At 47.3% G+C, this 13,337-nt stretch overlaps 2 protein-coding genes across 2 annotated transcripts in view; one reads left to right on the plus strand and one right to left on the minus strand.

Moving 5' to 3' along the window:
- The window catches only part of ANKFY1 (ankyrin repeat and FYVE domain containing 1), a 65,863-nt gene extending 59,996 nt beyond the window's left edge, over positions 1-5,867 (plus strand). The window contains exons 22-25 of the mRNA XM_080983311.1: positions 203-327; positions 1,079-1,225; positions 1,823-1,913; positions 3,036-5,867. Of these exons, the coding sequence (XP_080839437.1) occupies positions 203-327; positions 1,079-1,225; positions 1,823-1,913; positions 3,036-3,168 (496 nt within the window). The 3' untranslated portion in view covers positions 3,169-5,867. The remainder of the gene's footprint in view (positions 1-202; positions 328-1,078; positions 1,226-1,822; positions 1,914-3,035) is intronic.
- CYB5D2 (cytochrome b5 domain containing 2) lies at positions 4,586-13,285 on the minus strand. The gene is made up of 4 exons (XM_080983222.1): positions 12,996-13,285; positions 11,718-11,858; positions 9,911-10,097; positions 4,586-9,166 (listed from the first exon to the last, which is right to left on the minus strand). The coding sequence occupies exons 1-4, from the start codon at positions 13,246-13,248 to the stop codon at positions 8,953-8,955; spliced, it is 795 nt and encodes a 264-aa protein (XP_080839348.1). The 5' UTR covers positions 13,249-13,285; the 3' UTR covers positions 4,586-8,952.
- Between the last annotated feature and the right edge of the window lie 52 nt (positions 13,286-13,337).

The raw sequence follows: 13,337 nt of genomic DNA on the forward strand, positions 1-13,337 counted from the left end.
CGTAGGGTTTGGTGTCAGTGTTGCTTGTGTAGGTTCTTTGCTGTTCACTTGTGTTCCTTTGGTGGTGAGAGAGGTTGGGGTTGGCCTAGGGTGTGGTTGTTCACTTGTGATTGGCTGTGTTGAACTTTGTTTTCATGTGTGAGTGGTTTGGGTCTGCGCCGTGGCTTTGTCCTGCATGACGTCGTCTCCGTCTCCTTGTCAGGGGTCAGTCCCCGATGCACATCCTGGGGCAATACGGGAAGGACAATGCGGCAGCCATCTTTGACCTCTTCCTGGAATGTATGCCGGAGTATCCTCTCGACAAGCCAGACGCTGAAGGGAACACCGGTAAGCCTCGGCCGATGGGTTTGGCTAAAAAAGCCATGCAACTGCCATCATCAAAGTAGCCTCTCAAAGTCCTTTTGCATGTGTCTTGCTGTCCTGGACTAGCTGGATGCAGAGGAGTAGTGGAAGGAGTCCCCCAAGGGGAGAAGGCCCAGAGCCAGGGGTTTAGTGTTGAGACCATGATGAGTGGTCACAAGGAGCAGAGGGGAACAGACAGGGAGGAGGAGGTGTCAGAAGCTGAAGAGGCAACAGGGCTTAGTGAGCAGGGAGAGGCTGTGGCAGAGAGCAGTCCAGAAGTGGAAGCTGGGGGTGGGGGAAGAGAGAAGAGGCAGAGATGAAGCAGGCTGCAGAAGAAGCCAGGAGGTCTCCCCCTCCTGCTGCGACCAGTTCCATCCCACTTGATCTCCCAGAACCAGAAGAGGGATGAAGAGGGCAGAGCAAACACAGACAAGGCGAAGAAGTCTCAAGTTTCAAGGGAAGGATCTAGAAGGGGAGGAGCCTTAGCGAGTGGTGGGGACCTTGAGTCCTCACAACGGTCTCATTGGGGCAAGACCTCCTGGGAAGAGTTGCCTAGCCTCCTGAGTTAACTTCACTGACACCATGTGATTTATTGCCAACCTGCCTGCTCCTGGCACTTCCTGTGGAATTTTGCTTGCCTAGGTGCAGGACAATTGGCAGTTCCGGGACTGGCTAAGCAGAGACACGGACAATGAAATCTCTCTCTCTCTCTCTTTCTCTCTCTCTCTCTTCCCAGTGCTTCTCTTGGCCTACATGAAGGGAAACGCCAACTTGTGCCGGGCCATTGTGAGAGCCGGCGCTCGCCTGGGCGTCAACAACAACCAAGGCGTCAACATCTTCAACTATCAAGTTGCAACCAAACAGCTTCTCTTCCGGCTGCTGGGTAAGTGCCCTTGAGCCCTGCTGCTTCTTTGTCATGCAGCAGGTGGGCTGTGTGTAGAGAAGAAGGAGGCCTTTAGGCAAGGCTTGCAGGGAGGGAGAGGCAGGAAGCCACCTCAGTCTGAGGGCCACGTTAAGTTAGACCAAATCTCTACTAGTGGGATGATCTACTAGTGAAATAGACAGTGGAAGACAGGAGTGCCTGGCGTGCTCTGGTCCATGGGGTCACGAAGAGTCGGACACGACTAAACGACTAAACAACAACAACTAGTGAAATTATTTGAAAGAGGGCAACCTTACAGAGGCCACATGCCAGGGGTGGGTATGGCCAGAGGCAAAAGTGGGCGAGACAACAAATGCAAGTTTTCCCTTTGCCTTGTAAACTAGTTTCCACACACACCCTTCTCTGTCCTCTCCGCCCAGGCAAGCAGAAGGCACAATCAGAGCTCAAGCCCTTGAGGGGCCTGCATAAATGGAGTGAGATGTCTAGTGTGTCGGGCAGACAGCCGTACACGTGGCTGAATTCTGGGCTTGGGTAGGTCACAAGCCATGGTGGCAAAGCCTGGCAGGAGCCTCTTGCATTTAATTCTTTCTTGCGCAGACATGCTGTCCAAAGAACCCCCCTGGTGCGACGGCTCCAATTGCTACGAATGTAGCGCCAAGTTTGGGGTCACGACAAGGAAGCATCACTGGTAAGGGGCGGCCTTTTCGGATTGATCCACCACTTGGACGCAGCTTTGATTTGTTTTGTAGGTAGTTCCGCTCAGAACCTGAAGGCATAGTTCCCTCCAGAGGAGGTGAAAAGTCGCCTCTCACCTCTTTCTAGCCTGGGCCAGGGGGAAGGGGAGGAGAGGCAGAGGAGCCCATTGGGGGAGGTTTCAGGGCTAGCACAGACCTGCTGTGCAAGGGCACGGCATGGGCAGTGTGGAAAGGACAAAGAGTTCTTCACTGAAGCACTGAGGTCTATGCAGCATGAGACAGTAGCGTGCTTGCTTTAGCGATCTTGTGCACAGAAACATGAAGACCGTGTGCCTTTCGTTGTGGTCCAAAACACAGGATCCTCCCCATAGTCCCCCCCCCCCATCATCCTAGCTCCGCACGCAGTGGGAGAGTGTTTTCAATATGGACCATTTGGGGCATGTGCTACCTAGCCAGGTAGCTTAACTCTGTAACTTTTAATCCTGGTTTGGACCACCACCAAAGTGCCTGAAGCAGGTTGGAAGGCCAAGGAAGGAGAGTTCTGGAGCTCTTAGGGGCTCTTCCCTCCTTCCTTCTCCTCTTGGGATTTGGTAAGCCAAGGGTGGGGAGCTTGTGGCCATGCCAATGCTGTTGGTCTACAACTCTCATGGTTTCTGACTGTTGGCCATGGGAGGCAGATGGGAGTAGGGAGTCTTAACCTGGAAGTCACCAGGTTCCCCCATCCCTGTTGATAGCACTGTAATTAACTGAAGAGCTGCTTTCGATGAAGGAACCGCAGATTTTTAAATTCTGGGCAGCCCAGTTCCCATCCCAGGTCACAAGATGCTTTATGAATCAGCAGGAGGCCTCCCCTTCAGAGAAATGGCTCCCTTTGGCACTGTGTCGTCTTGGGTCCAGACAGGGGGTCTATCTGCTAGGTGGGGCTCAGGACACAATGCCAGCCTTCAGAGCAAGCACCTGATAAATGGTGGCAAAGGGGTACGATCCCCTGAAGGCACAGCAACCCCCCCCCTTTCTAAACTTCCTCAGAAACTGGGAAGCAAAGGAGAGGTTTCTTGTTAAGCACAGCTAGGTAGAAAAGAGCACGGCTGAAATTATTCTTTCCTCTCTCGCAGCCGGCACTGCGGGCGCCTTCTCTGCCACAAGTGCTCAACCAAGGAGATCCCCATCATCAAATTCGACTTGAACAAGCCTGTCCGGGTCTGCAACATCTGCTTTGACGTCTTGACTCTGGGCGGAGTTTCCTAGTTCCCTTGCGCAAAGGAGAGTGACTCCCAGGCCACACCCCTCCTTCCTCCTTGCAAACCGCCTATCGCAGGGATGTGGGTTGCAGGGGGTGGGGCACCTATTTTGTCTTCCTGTTAACGGCCGAAACTGATTGACTTAAGGGACCACGCAAACACTATATTCCAGTATAAATGGGTTTTGTACGAATGTTAACGCTAGAAAACTGGATCGGGAACAACTTGGAACTCTTGCAAAGTTGGTGCGAGAACAAATGTGAACTGAGTGAGAGGCCCTCTCCTTACTCTGGCGCGGGGCAGAGAAAATGAAAATTTTGCATTTGTGGATCATGTAACATAGCAGGCCTGTGCAAATGGCTGCTGAGCTGTGAGCAGGGCTGCTTCGAAGCCCAATCACACTGTGGGGTGCGGGAGGGGTGGGTGTTTGAATATTGTGAGCACTTAACAAATTCCTGGGTAACTCTGTGTGATGACCAGCCCCTCTTGTTACCTTCCTGGAGAGAAGGTTCTGGTTCCCTTGCTGGCTTTTGTCCTAAAATGGGCAACTGTGCTATGCACAGTGAGTGTTCCCTCCCAGAAGCAGCTGCTGTCTTCAAAACAGGGTTTTGTCGTTTAAATGCATTTGCTGAAGAATTCCTTTGTGTGGCCTTACGACAGAAGCTTTACACTTTCTCCTGCTTGAACAGGAGCTGCAACGGCAGCTTCCGTGCTGTCAGAACGTTGATATCTTCCCTTCCCAATCTGCTCTCTTCCATGTTAAAAATAAAGATTAAAAAATAGGCAGCAGCAGGAGGAGGACAGACAGACAGAAAGAGAAAGCGAGCTTCGTTACCAAATTAAAGGCTCCTGGAAGGGAGGAAAAGCTGCTGGCTGGCCCTTTCAGCACATATCGATAACTTTGCAAATAGTCATATGTTTACAGCAGTTTTCGCCAAGCTGGTGCCCGCCAGATGTTCTGGGCTCCCATCAGCCCCAGCCAACACGAGTCCAGATCATCCGAAGGGCAGCAGTTGGGCAAAGGCTGGTTTACAGCGATGTTGGAAGGAAGGTCCAGCGGTTTGGACTAGTTCGGCGTTGGGAAACACAGTGTAGGAGCTAGCACAGAGCATCTGGATTTGGCTAGTTGCTTTGATGGATGGGGTGGGACAAGGCAGGGGTGACAGTGGCACAGAGCTTGATGTGAGGGTGATGATCCAGTGGGAGCTGATCGCAAAGGCAGCCGTGTCCTAGCTGCACCTCTGCTGACCACCCGGAGTTCCCACCTGTTGTGGTTTTTCCCCCGAGGCCTTCTCCGTTTAAGATGCTGTTAGTGACTTGGCCCTCTTGAGGAGCTCTTCATCCAAGCTGCGCTCGCCGAGATCACTTCAGGTCCAATGCTAGGCCAATATCACCTGGCCTTAACTGGTTTTCTTTTTTTACACACACACACACACACACACACACATTTTCTCCACGACGGCTAACTTTGTCCATTGGGTCCGCTTCTTCCAAAGGAGCACAAGGGGGTCCCTGCGAAAGCAGGCCCTGACGCTGAAGAGGCTGTTTGGGTGCGACTCTGATACAGCAAGCAAGAAGACGCCCCACGTGCTCAGACGTAAAGCTCTTTGCCTTCTTAGAAACACAACAACGTCCTGGGAGGTGGACGTGGCAAAGTCTTCTGTCGCTGCTCCAGAACAAATCGGTTGGGATGTGTGTCTCTTAACCTTAGTAACCACTACTACTTTTTCATTCTGTGTACATATATATATATATATAAGGGGGAGAGGAAAATATCATTTATAACGTCAGATCTCATTTTCTTTCTTCCCCTCTGCCCCCCCTTCTAGAATACTAATGTGTCATCCCCTACTTATATATGTTCATGTGTAAAAAGACCTGAAAAACCACAGTGCTACTTTTTTATAGGAAATAACAGCTTTATATGTTCAGTAAAATCCTGGGCTATGTGCAGTAAAAGACAACTTTGGTGTGGGGAATCTATGAAGATTGATGCTAAAAACAATACATTTCAAATGGGGTTAGCCCGTCTGACCTCTGTCGGGGGAAGAACTGGAACTCCAACCATCTTCAATTATGTGTGGGTTTACTGTGTTTTCCACAAGATCACTTTGTGGGGAGAATTCCTGCTCGTCTCTGCTCTCCCCTTCCTGCCCCCAGCCCTCTGCTCCAAAATAATCTGTCTGAACACCTTCTTGACCTGCCTTTGTCTCTCTGCCCCTGAGGAATAAGTCATTTAGGAAGGGGTGCCCTTTTCACAAAAGGCTTGTTCCAGAGGAGCGCCGGGGAGGAAAAAAGAAGCAGTGGGACAGGAGCATTTCACCTGGGAATGGTCTCTTGACACGTCGGATGGTGTCTCCAAGGCCAGTTTAACACTGCACAGGTGCCGGCGATGGAGCTCGGTCATGCACCATGAATCCGATCCTCTCTTAAAAGTTCCCCTTTCTAGATTCACAGGCATTTCTCTGAACTGGCATCATGTGTGTGACTAACCCAAAAAAGCAGAGTAGCGCCCCTTCTGGGTTGTTAGCATTTGAGCAAATGATCCACTGCAAAAGCTGCCCGTGCACACAGCCCCACAGCCTGGAAATTGAGAATGGGGGTGTTTCCAGGATGGCAGTGCATTTTTGGGTTCTAGGTGGACTTCGTCGGGTTGCACAAAACTAATCACTGTAAAGCACTTTTAATAAAAGTTTTTAAGCCTGAGTCTGCATGACTGGCCCGAAGATTGTGTTACCAGGGGAGAAATCCACCATAGCCTGTGAATTGGCTGGAAGAGGCTGCAGCAGGAATTATTTCTCCTAGCCTAAGCCTCCTTGTTTCAAACTCCCTTGCAGGGAGAGAAATGGATCTTCAGAGAGGATTCCAACGTCCACCAAATCTCATTCTGCTGTAGCTTGCACTATCATTTGATCAGTTGACTTGCTGTGAAATGGAACCCTAAAGATTTTGCTGGGGCTTCTGAGTTTGCAATTCTGATCTGTATTTACCAGTTCAGCAAGTGAGGTGAACTTTTATTACCCGTTCTTGTGGAAGACTTACCGGCCGCCTGTTACTCCCTGTCTTGGGACTTAAAAACACGATCCCTGTTAAATGTCTGTTTTGTGTTCTGAAGATGCATTAACAAAAATGTGAGGATTGTATACAGCTGGGGCTGAGGAGTTCTAGGAGAGCTCCAAATCGACTCCCAGCAGTAGGTCTATGCCAGCCCCCCAGCTAGAGCAGGTGTTTGAAACTCGAGGGTATCTGCACGGTTTGGGGGGCTGGCACTCCAGAAACATTTCTAGTGTTCTGGTGATAGCTGCCTCTTTGTTAGACAACTTGCTGATTTTTCAGACCTACAAGGCTTTTTAGCTTCCCATCTCGAGAAGGCAAAATACAAGATGCAACTCAAGATGCAGGAAATCCAAACTCCTTCCAAAGCAATCCATAATGACCAAAGCAAACTTGGGTAGTGTGTGCATTGAGGATGCAGAAGGCAGAATGCCTGTTCTTAGCTCCGTGTACCCAACATCAGCCCATGGCTGTTTTCCCTGTCCTCCTTTCCCTTCCGTTCTGCATTTTAGGCAGAGGTGTTGAATGTGACTGTGAACTCAGTAGAAGGAAAACCCTTCACTTTTGGTCAGTACCCTTCCAAGTTGTCTTTAAAAAATAAATTCTGCAACAGTAGAAGCCATTGCCCGGTGCCTGATCATGGGGAACTTGCCTTTTTGTAAAGTAACTCAACTAACGTTGCTGAAAGATGACTGTGAGATGTCGCCAACACAAGATGAAATTATGTCAAAGTCCCTTGGCTGCAGCTGCTGTGCTCCCTGGCTTTCTATTGGGGATGGGGAGGTGGGGAAGAGGCCCAGTTTTGGGCAACAAACCACCATTCCTTTCTTCTAGAAGGTCTCTGTGAACTCCTCTGCTTTCATCTTGCAAAGCTCATCATCGACTAGGCCAAATGCATTTTCTCCCAGGTTTTTTGCACAAGTAAAATGAGCAACGACAGGAAGTTCACTCTGCTCCTGATAGCTAGTGGGCTGCATCCTTCCTACAGGCCTGATGTGAGTCTGGGTCAAACCAGGCTCATGGGGCCTTAGATGCTGCCTGTATTGTCATCTGTTGCCACATTCCAATGAAATGTGCTTGTTTGGCAAACCCAGCCACGCTTAGTCATGAGGCTGGCCTCCTGACCCTTAACCAGCAGGGATCACCTGTGCAGGCCAACTCACACCTTACTTTCTTTTTTAGAAGGCAGAAAATCCATGGGGCTGCTGCTCAGGATACCATCCGAAACATCACTTCTCTAAAACCTATCTCACAAGTAGAGATTTGGTCTAACTTAACATTTTTGTTGTCTAGCAAGTTGCTTTATTTAGCAGGATATTAATCAAGGACTAGTTTTTGTCTTGGAAAAGGGTAACAGAATGCAATAGTGTTGCCTGGGAAATAGGCATGCATTTCGAACTGAACATTGAGGAATCTTCCTCTGACCAACATACAAACAGCAGTTGAGGTTTTATACCAGTCTGCTGAACTCACTTCAGAGAGCAGGCAAGGGAATGCTCCTTCATAGACAAAATAAAGTGCCCTAGTAAGGCAGGGAGGTTAATTGTAGCCTAGCCTTATTCCCAACTTGCTCACTTGCTCTGTGCAGGGATTTATTTTTCTTTCGTATATAGGTCAGCAGTCTTATCATACAAGCCCAAATCTGTCTGAAGTGGTACAGCACCCCTACCCACACCACAGGTTAACTGACCACTGCAACTGCTGTCCTGAGAACTGAGAGCCCTCAACTCTAGAATGGACACTACTATAGTCTCCTTGTCCCTCCTGGAAGCTGCCTGGAGTTACTGCAGTAAACCAACACCTTTTGCATGTGAGGATAATGGTTGAAGGTAACGGGTCTGGATGGGCTGGCTAAGAAAGGATATGAGTCTTTGGGAAATCACTGGTTTTTATTATTGCTTTGCAACGTTTCCTCAAGTCTTTGTAAAGCGATGTATTTTTTCAATATTTATATGCCTGTGTAATTTCTTGTAATAAAGAAACCTAATTGAATCTGATGGTGTGCATGTGTTCATTAGTTGCAGAAATGCCACCTGGTGGAAGGATTTAATAGTGCTGTAGGTTGCTTATTTTTGTGTGAGGTTAAAAAGTACATAATTGATCTGCACTGCCCTCCAGCATGGCACAGGACAGCAAATGATCCTTGAGCTTCAGTTTCTAAACTATGGTTAACACAAACCAGAGTTTATTGTGATATACGAATTATGCTCCCCTGCAAGGAAAGAGTGGGCTTATCGAAAGCTCTATAATAATTTATAATAATAATAATAATTTATTATTTATACCCCGCCCATCTGGCTGAGTTTCCCAGTGACTCTGGGCGGCTTCCAATCAAGTGTTAAAAACAATACAGCATTAAATATTAAAAACTTCCCTAAACTATCTGCTCGATAGTGGTTCAAATCATTAGAGATGAGCAGTTAAATTTTGCTAAAGAGGTTGGGGGTGGGGGAAAGAAGGGGGAAATCTCTGTGTGGGGTTAGAACCTGCACCATGACTTCATCATCTCACCAAGCAGACACTGGTTTAGAGCCGCTTTCCTGCTCAACATTCAGCAGCAGTTTCAGCAGACACAGTAATAGCCACAGTTTCACCAAACCACAGTTTACAAAGCCATTTCGGAGTACAATGCTGAATTCTGCTTTGCTGATAATTTGCAAACGTCGTGCCCAACCACAAGTAAGGTATGTGTGTGGGTGTGAGAGAGAGAGAGAGAAAAAGAGGAGAGAGAGATGGTTCAGTCTTTTAAAGCACACCAGTCAGCCAGCGGGTGGCACCCTTCATACTCTCGCAGGTTAGGGTTGTCCAGGTCACCTCTGTCACTCATCTGGGTGGACTGTGACTGCTCAGAAGGCAACCCCTCTGTATTCACACAGACGCACTGGCTGTGACTGGAGCCGGGCTCGTACAGCTTCCTCGGGACTCCGTTCCAGTCTCTGTTAACTCCACCGCTGCAAATACACGGGAGCAGCAAATTACTTATTTATTTTTGCCTTTCCCCCAGAAATGAGACTCAAGGCAGCTCACCAAAATTAAAGCAAGTACGGATAAAATACACAGAAAGCTAAAAACATAATAGTTGAAGAGTAAATTAACTATAAAAAAAAAAAATTGAAACCACGTAGAAACAAAACTGGAAGTAATAACAGATCTGCTACCATTTGACTTGACTACAGATCTGCTACCATTTGGATACATTAAAGAAACTGTACTAAAAGAGGACAGGGAATTAATACTACATCTCTTGACTGCTGCCAGAGTTGTTATTTGTCAAAACTGGAGGGGAAATGACAACCTCCATTAAAGAATGGACAACTAAAATGTGGAACTTAGTATGCATGGTTAAAGCCTAGCTATATGGTCAAAACCAGAGAAAGATGGACATCAAGAAATGGAGAAATGGTCTGTTTATAATGTAATGCAGCAATAAGATCCGGGATAATGTAAATCCATTTATGATACTTGGAACATTGTAATATTGATCTGTTATGCTTGATTTTGGTATGGAAATTCGTCTTGCTATGTTCAGTTCTATATATCCCCTTTTGATTTGGCTGTTATATTTTGTTACGTTACGTGTATGTATGAATGTATGTATCGAAAAACAAAACATTTTCTAGGTCCCAGAACTACGTCTCTGGTGAGTCACCACAGACTCAGCCAGCCGCCATTTTGTCACCCTTCCCAAACCGTACCTCTGCTTTGAACACCAGACCCGACTTCCCCCGGTCGAACTCCATTCCGAATTGCACGGCGGAAACCGCTTTTTTCTCTCGTTCTCCCGGGTCTGCATCCGCTGCCCTTCCTCGATGAGAGCTTGGGCCTGCGCTAGAGCCTCCGTGGGCGATCCATCCTCATCATAGAACCTCCCAGCCACTTTGCCTGTTCCAAGAACGGAAAGAAAACACCATCATCCCACGCCCCTCCATAAAGCAGCTCCATCAAAGCAACTCACCAGCCTCTCCCCCAACTTATAGTCCTTCCCCTTGCCAGGGGTCATAACAGATCTTCCAAATCAAAAGATTCCTGCATTGCAGATGGCCCTCGTGGTCCCTTCCACTTCTACAATTCTATGATTATATGAAATCCAAGCTTAGAAGGTTCCACTATCTAGGCCACATCCACAACATGCATTTAAAGTACTCTTATCCCATTTTAGCAGTCACAGCTTCCTCCCCCCACAATAGAATTCTGGGAGCTGTAGTTTGTTAAATGTGCCAAGAGGTGTTAGGACACACACACACACACACACAACCGTTTTTCCTCACAGAGCTACCATTTTTAGAGTGGTTTAACAGTCAATTCCTCTTCCCAGGAAACGGGGGACTGCAGTTTTGTATGGGGAGGAAGGGGTCTCTCCTAACAACTCTCAGAACCATAGTGCATTAAACGTGTGGAGTGGCTATTTATTTATTAAATTTCTATACTGTCATTCATCCAAGGACCACAGGGTGGTTTACAAGATAGAAACACAAAAATACACACCGTAGTAAACAAACAAAAACAATCAAAACCCCCACACACAGTTTAAAAGACCGTAAATTTTATAATTAGCTAAAGGCCTGGGAGAAGAGGCAACTTGAAGGCCCAAGGGGCATATCTGCTATCCTGAATACCCCACATTAAAGAGGGTTTCAGACCCCAACTGGTTGCCTGTAAGGGTACAGTCACAGCTCAATTAATTATCAGTCATCATATTTATTATCGGCACAGTGATATTTATAATATTTAATATCAGTGTTGGTGGCACAGGGCCTGGCGAGACTTTTGGGAAGTAACTATAGGCACCTGGTACATCATCATCATCATCATGTAAGCAAGTTCCCCCTCCAGAAAATAAGTTATATGGAATATTAATGTGATCAATATGATTCCCACCCCCCTATTCTATGCTATAATGCAGGCATATTCAAAGTCCGTTTTGGGGGCCTAATCCGGCCCACTGGTCAGTTTAATCTTGCCCCTGTGGCAGTTTATTTCCTGAGGTAAAATCCTAAAAAAAACCTCAACAACTTCAACCCTAAAAAAAACTCAACAACTTTGGTCGGCCCTCACGGCCCTTCGCTTCATCAAATCTGGCCCTCTTTAAAAAAAGTTTGGACACCACTGCAATGTATTTCTGTATTTTTCTCCCCAATTGGGTAACAGGTGACTAATAAGTTTAACAAGTAATAATAATAATACTTGAGAAACTGACACACAAGTTTCAACTGAGCCTGGTCCAATGCAAAAGTAATTCTTTTTGGGCTGTATTACATGATTCCATTATTTTTACAGACATGGAGGAACCTCCACTTGATGCATTTATTTGCCTGTGCATTTTATGAACAGGGAAGGAAAAATAACGATAATGGTCTTAATCCACCACACACACACACACACACACACACACACTGCTGTTCACTCTGACACACATGTTGCTGCTACTGTTAGAATGGTGAGCGAGGATAGGAACCAAAATGGGGCTGGTGATTCCCTCAATGCTGCCAACTGATCACATACCAATAAGCACATAATTCTTGCTGTAGAAGGAGAGCCAGTTCTGGATGGCCAGCATTTGTAACGGTGATAGTCCCGAAATGTCATCCACCAGTCCTGCTGGGGTGAAGTCGCCCGACGCAAAAGCTCTAGAGGCATCTTTTCCTGGCAAAAGAACATTGCAAATGTTTTAATCATCATTATTCTAACAGTGAAATGGTAAAAAAAGGAAATTATTACAGGACCAGCCCACAAGATGTGGCAGGAATTTGGAAGAGATGTCTCTGGAATGCCCTCCCTTGTGAGGTCCACCTGTCTCCATCATCATCATCATTATGTGTGAAAAAATTTTTTTTTCAACCATTTGCACAATAACCTTCAAATGAAATACATTTTTTCATAAGGTGACTTCCCACCTTCATCTCCACAGTGTTCTTATTCAATCTCTTTCTACTATCGTAAAAAAATTCTCTATTACAATTGTTTTATCTCCCCCCCCCGCTTTTATCTCAAATCCTGCCCATGATTTCATTTGACTGTAATATATATACATTTTTTAATAGTCCACAAAAGGCCTCCATTCTCTGTCTCCGTCATTATTAACTTTCAAGAGGTATCTGAAAATATGCCTGTTTGCCCAGGCATTTGATGACCAGAGAATACTGTTCTTGGCAAACCCATGATCATAGAGGGTGGAAGAATGGCTTTTACTGTAATTGGTTTTAACTGGTTTTGCTTTGCTTTCCTTTTTCAAATTGCAGGTCTGTTTGCTGCCCTGGGCTCCTTGGGGAGGAAGGGTGAGGGACATAAATCATAGAATTGTAGAGTTGGAAGGGACCCTGTGGATCATCTAGTCCAACCCCCTGCAATGCAGGAATATGCAGTTATCCATACGGGGATCAAACATGTGACCTTGGCATTCTTAGCACCGCACTCTAACCAACTGAGCTATGCTGATGAGTAACAAAGTCCAGTCTAACTGCACACACCTATTTGCATGTCCAACACCCAACAGACCTTCCAATATGCAAAAGGAGCAGAGATGACTATGCTCAGGCATGGCCAAACTTGGCCCTCCAGCTATTTTGGGACTACAACTCCCATCATCCCTAGCTAACAGGACCAGTGGTCAGGGATGATGGGAATTGTAGTCCCCAAACAGCTGGAGGGCCAAGTTTGGCCATGCCTGACTACGCTCAACATACCAACCTGTAAAATATTTGGGGGTTTTTTTTTGTTTTGTTTTTTAAATATTTGGGGGTTTTTTGGGGGGATGTTATAAGAGGGGGCTTAAACAGGTACCTGAAAAGAAGCTGTAAGCGCCCCCTGGCCCATAATGCTTGCGTCCTCGTTGCACATCAAAGACCTGCCCCAGCACAGCTAGGTAAAGCCCAGCGCTCTCCTCCGCCCCAGTGTAGCGGCTCAGATCGTCGGCGCTCAGGACCAGCTCAGCATCACGGTCCGGCCACAGCCACGAGCGGGGATCGAACCCCCGACCCCAAAGCCAGGCGGCTGCCCAGCCCAGAGCCAAGGCAGCGAGCGCCCCTCGCAGCATGAGGAAGGCGTGGATTGGACAGCTTCAAGTGGGAGGAGCTGAGGCTTGCCAGAGCTCAAGATGACGCGGGTGGAGCAACGGAGGGGATC

The sequence above is a fragment of the Podarcis pityusensis genome (assembly GCF_964106645.2).
Source record: "Podarcis pityusensis genome assembly, chromosome: 15".
Taxonomy (NCBI): Eukaryota; Metazoa; Chordata; class Lepidosauria; order Squamata; family Lacertidae; genus Podarcis; species Podarcis pityusensis.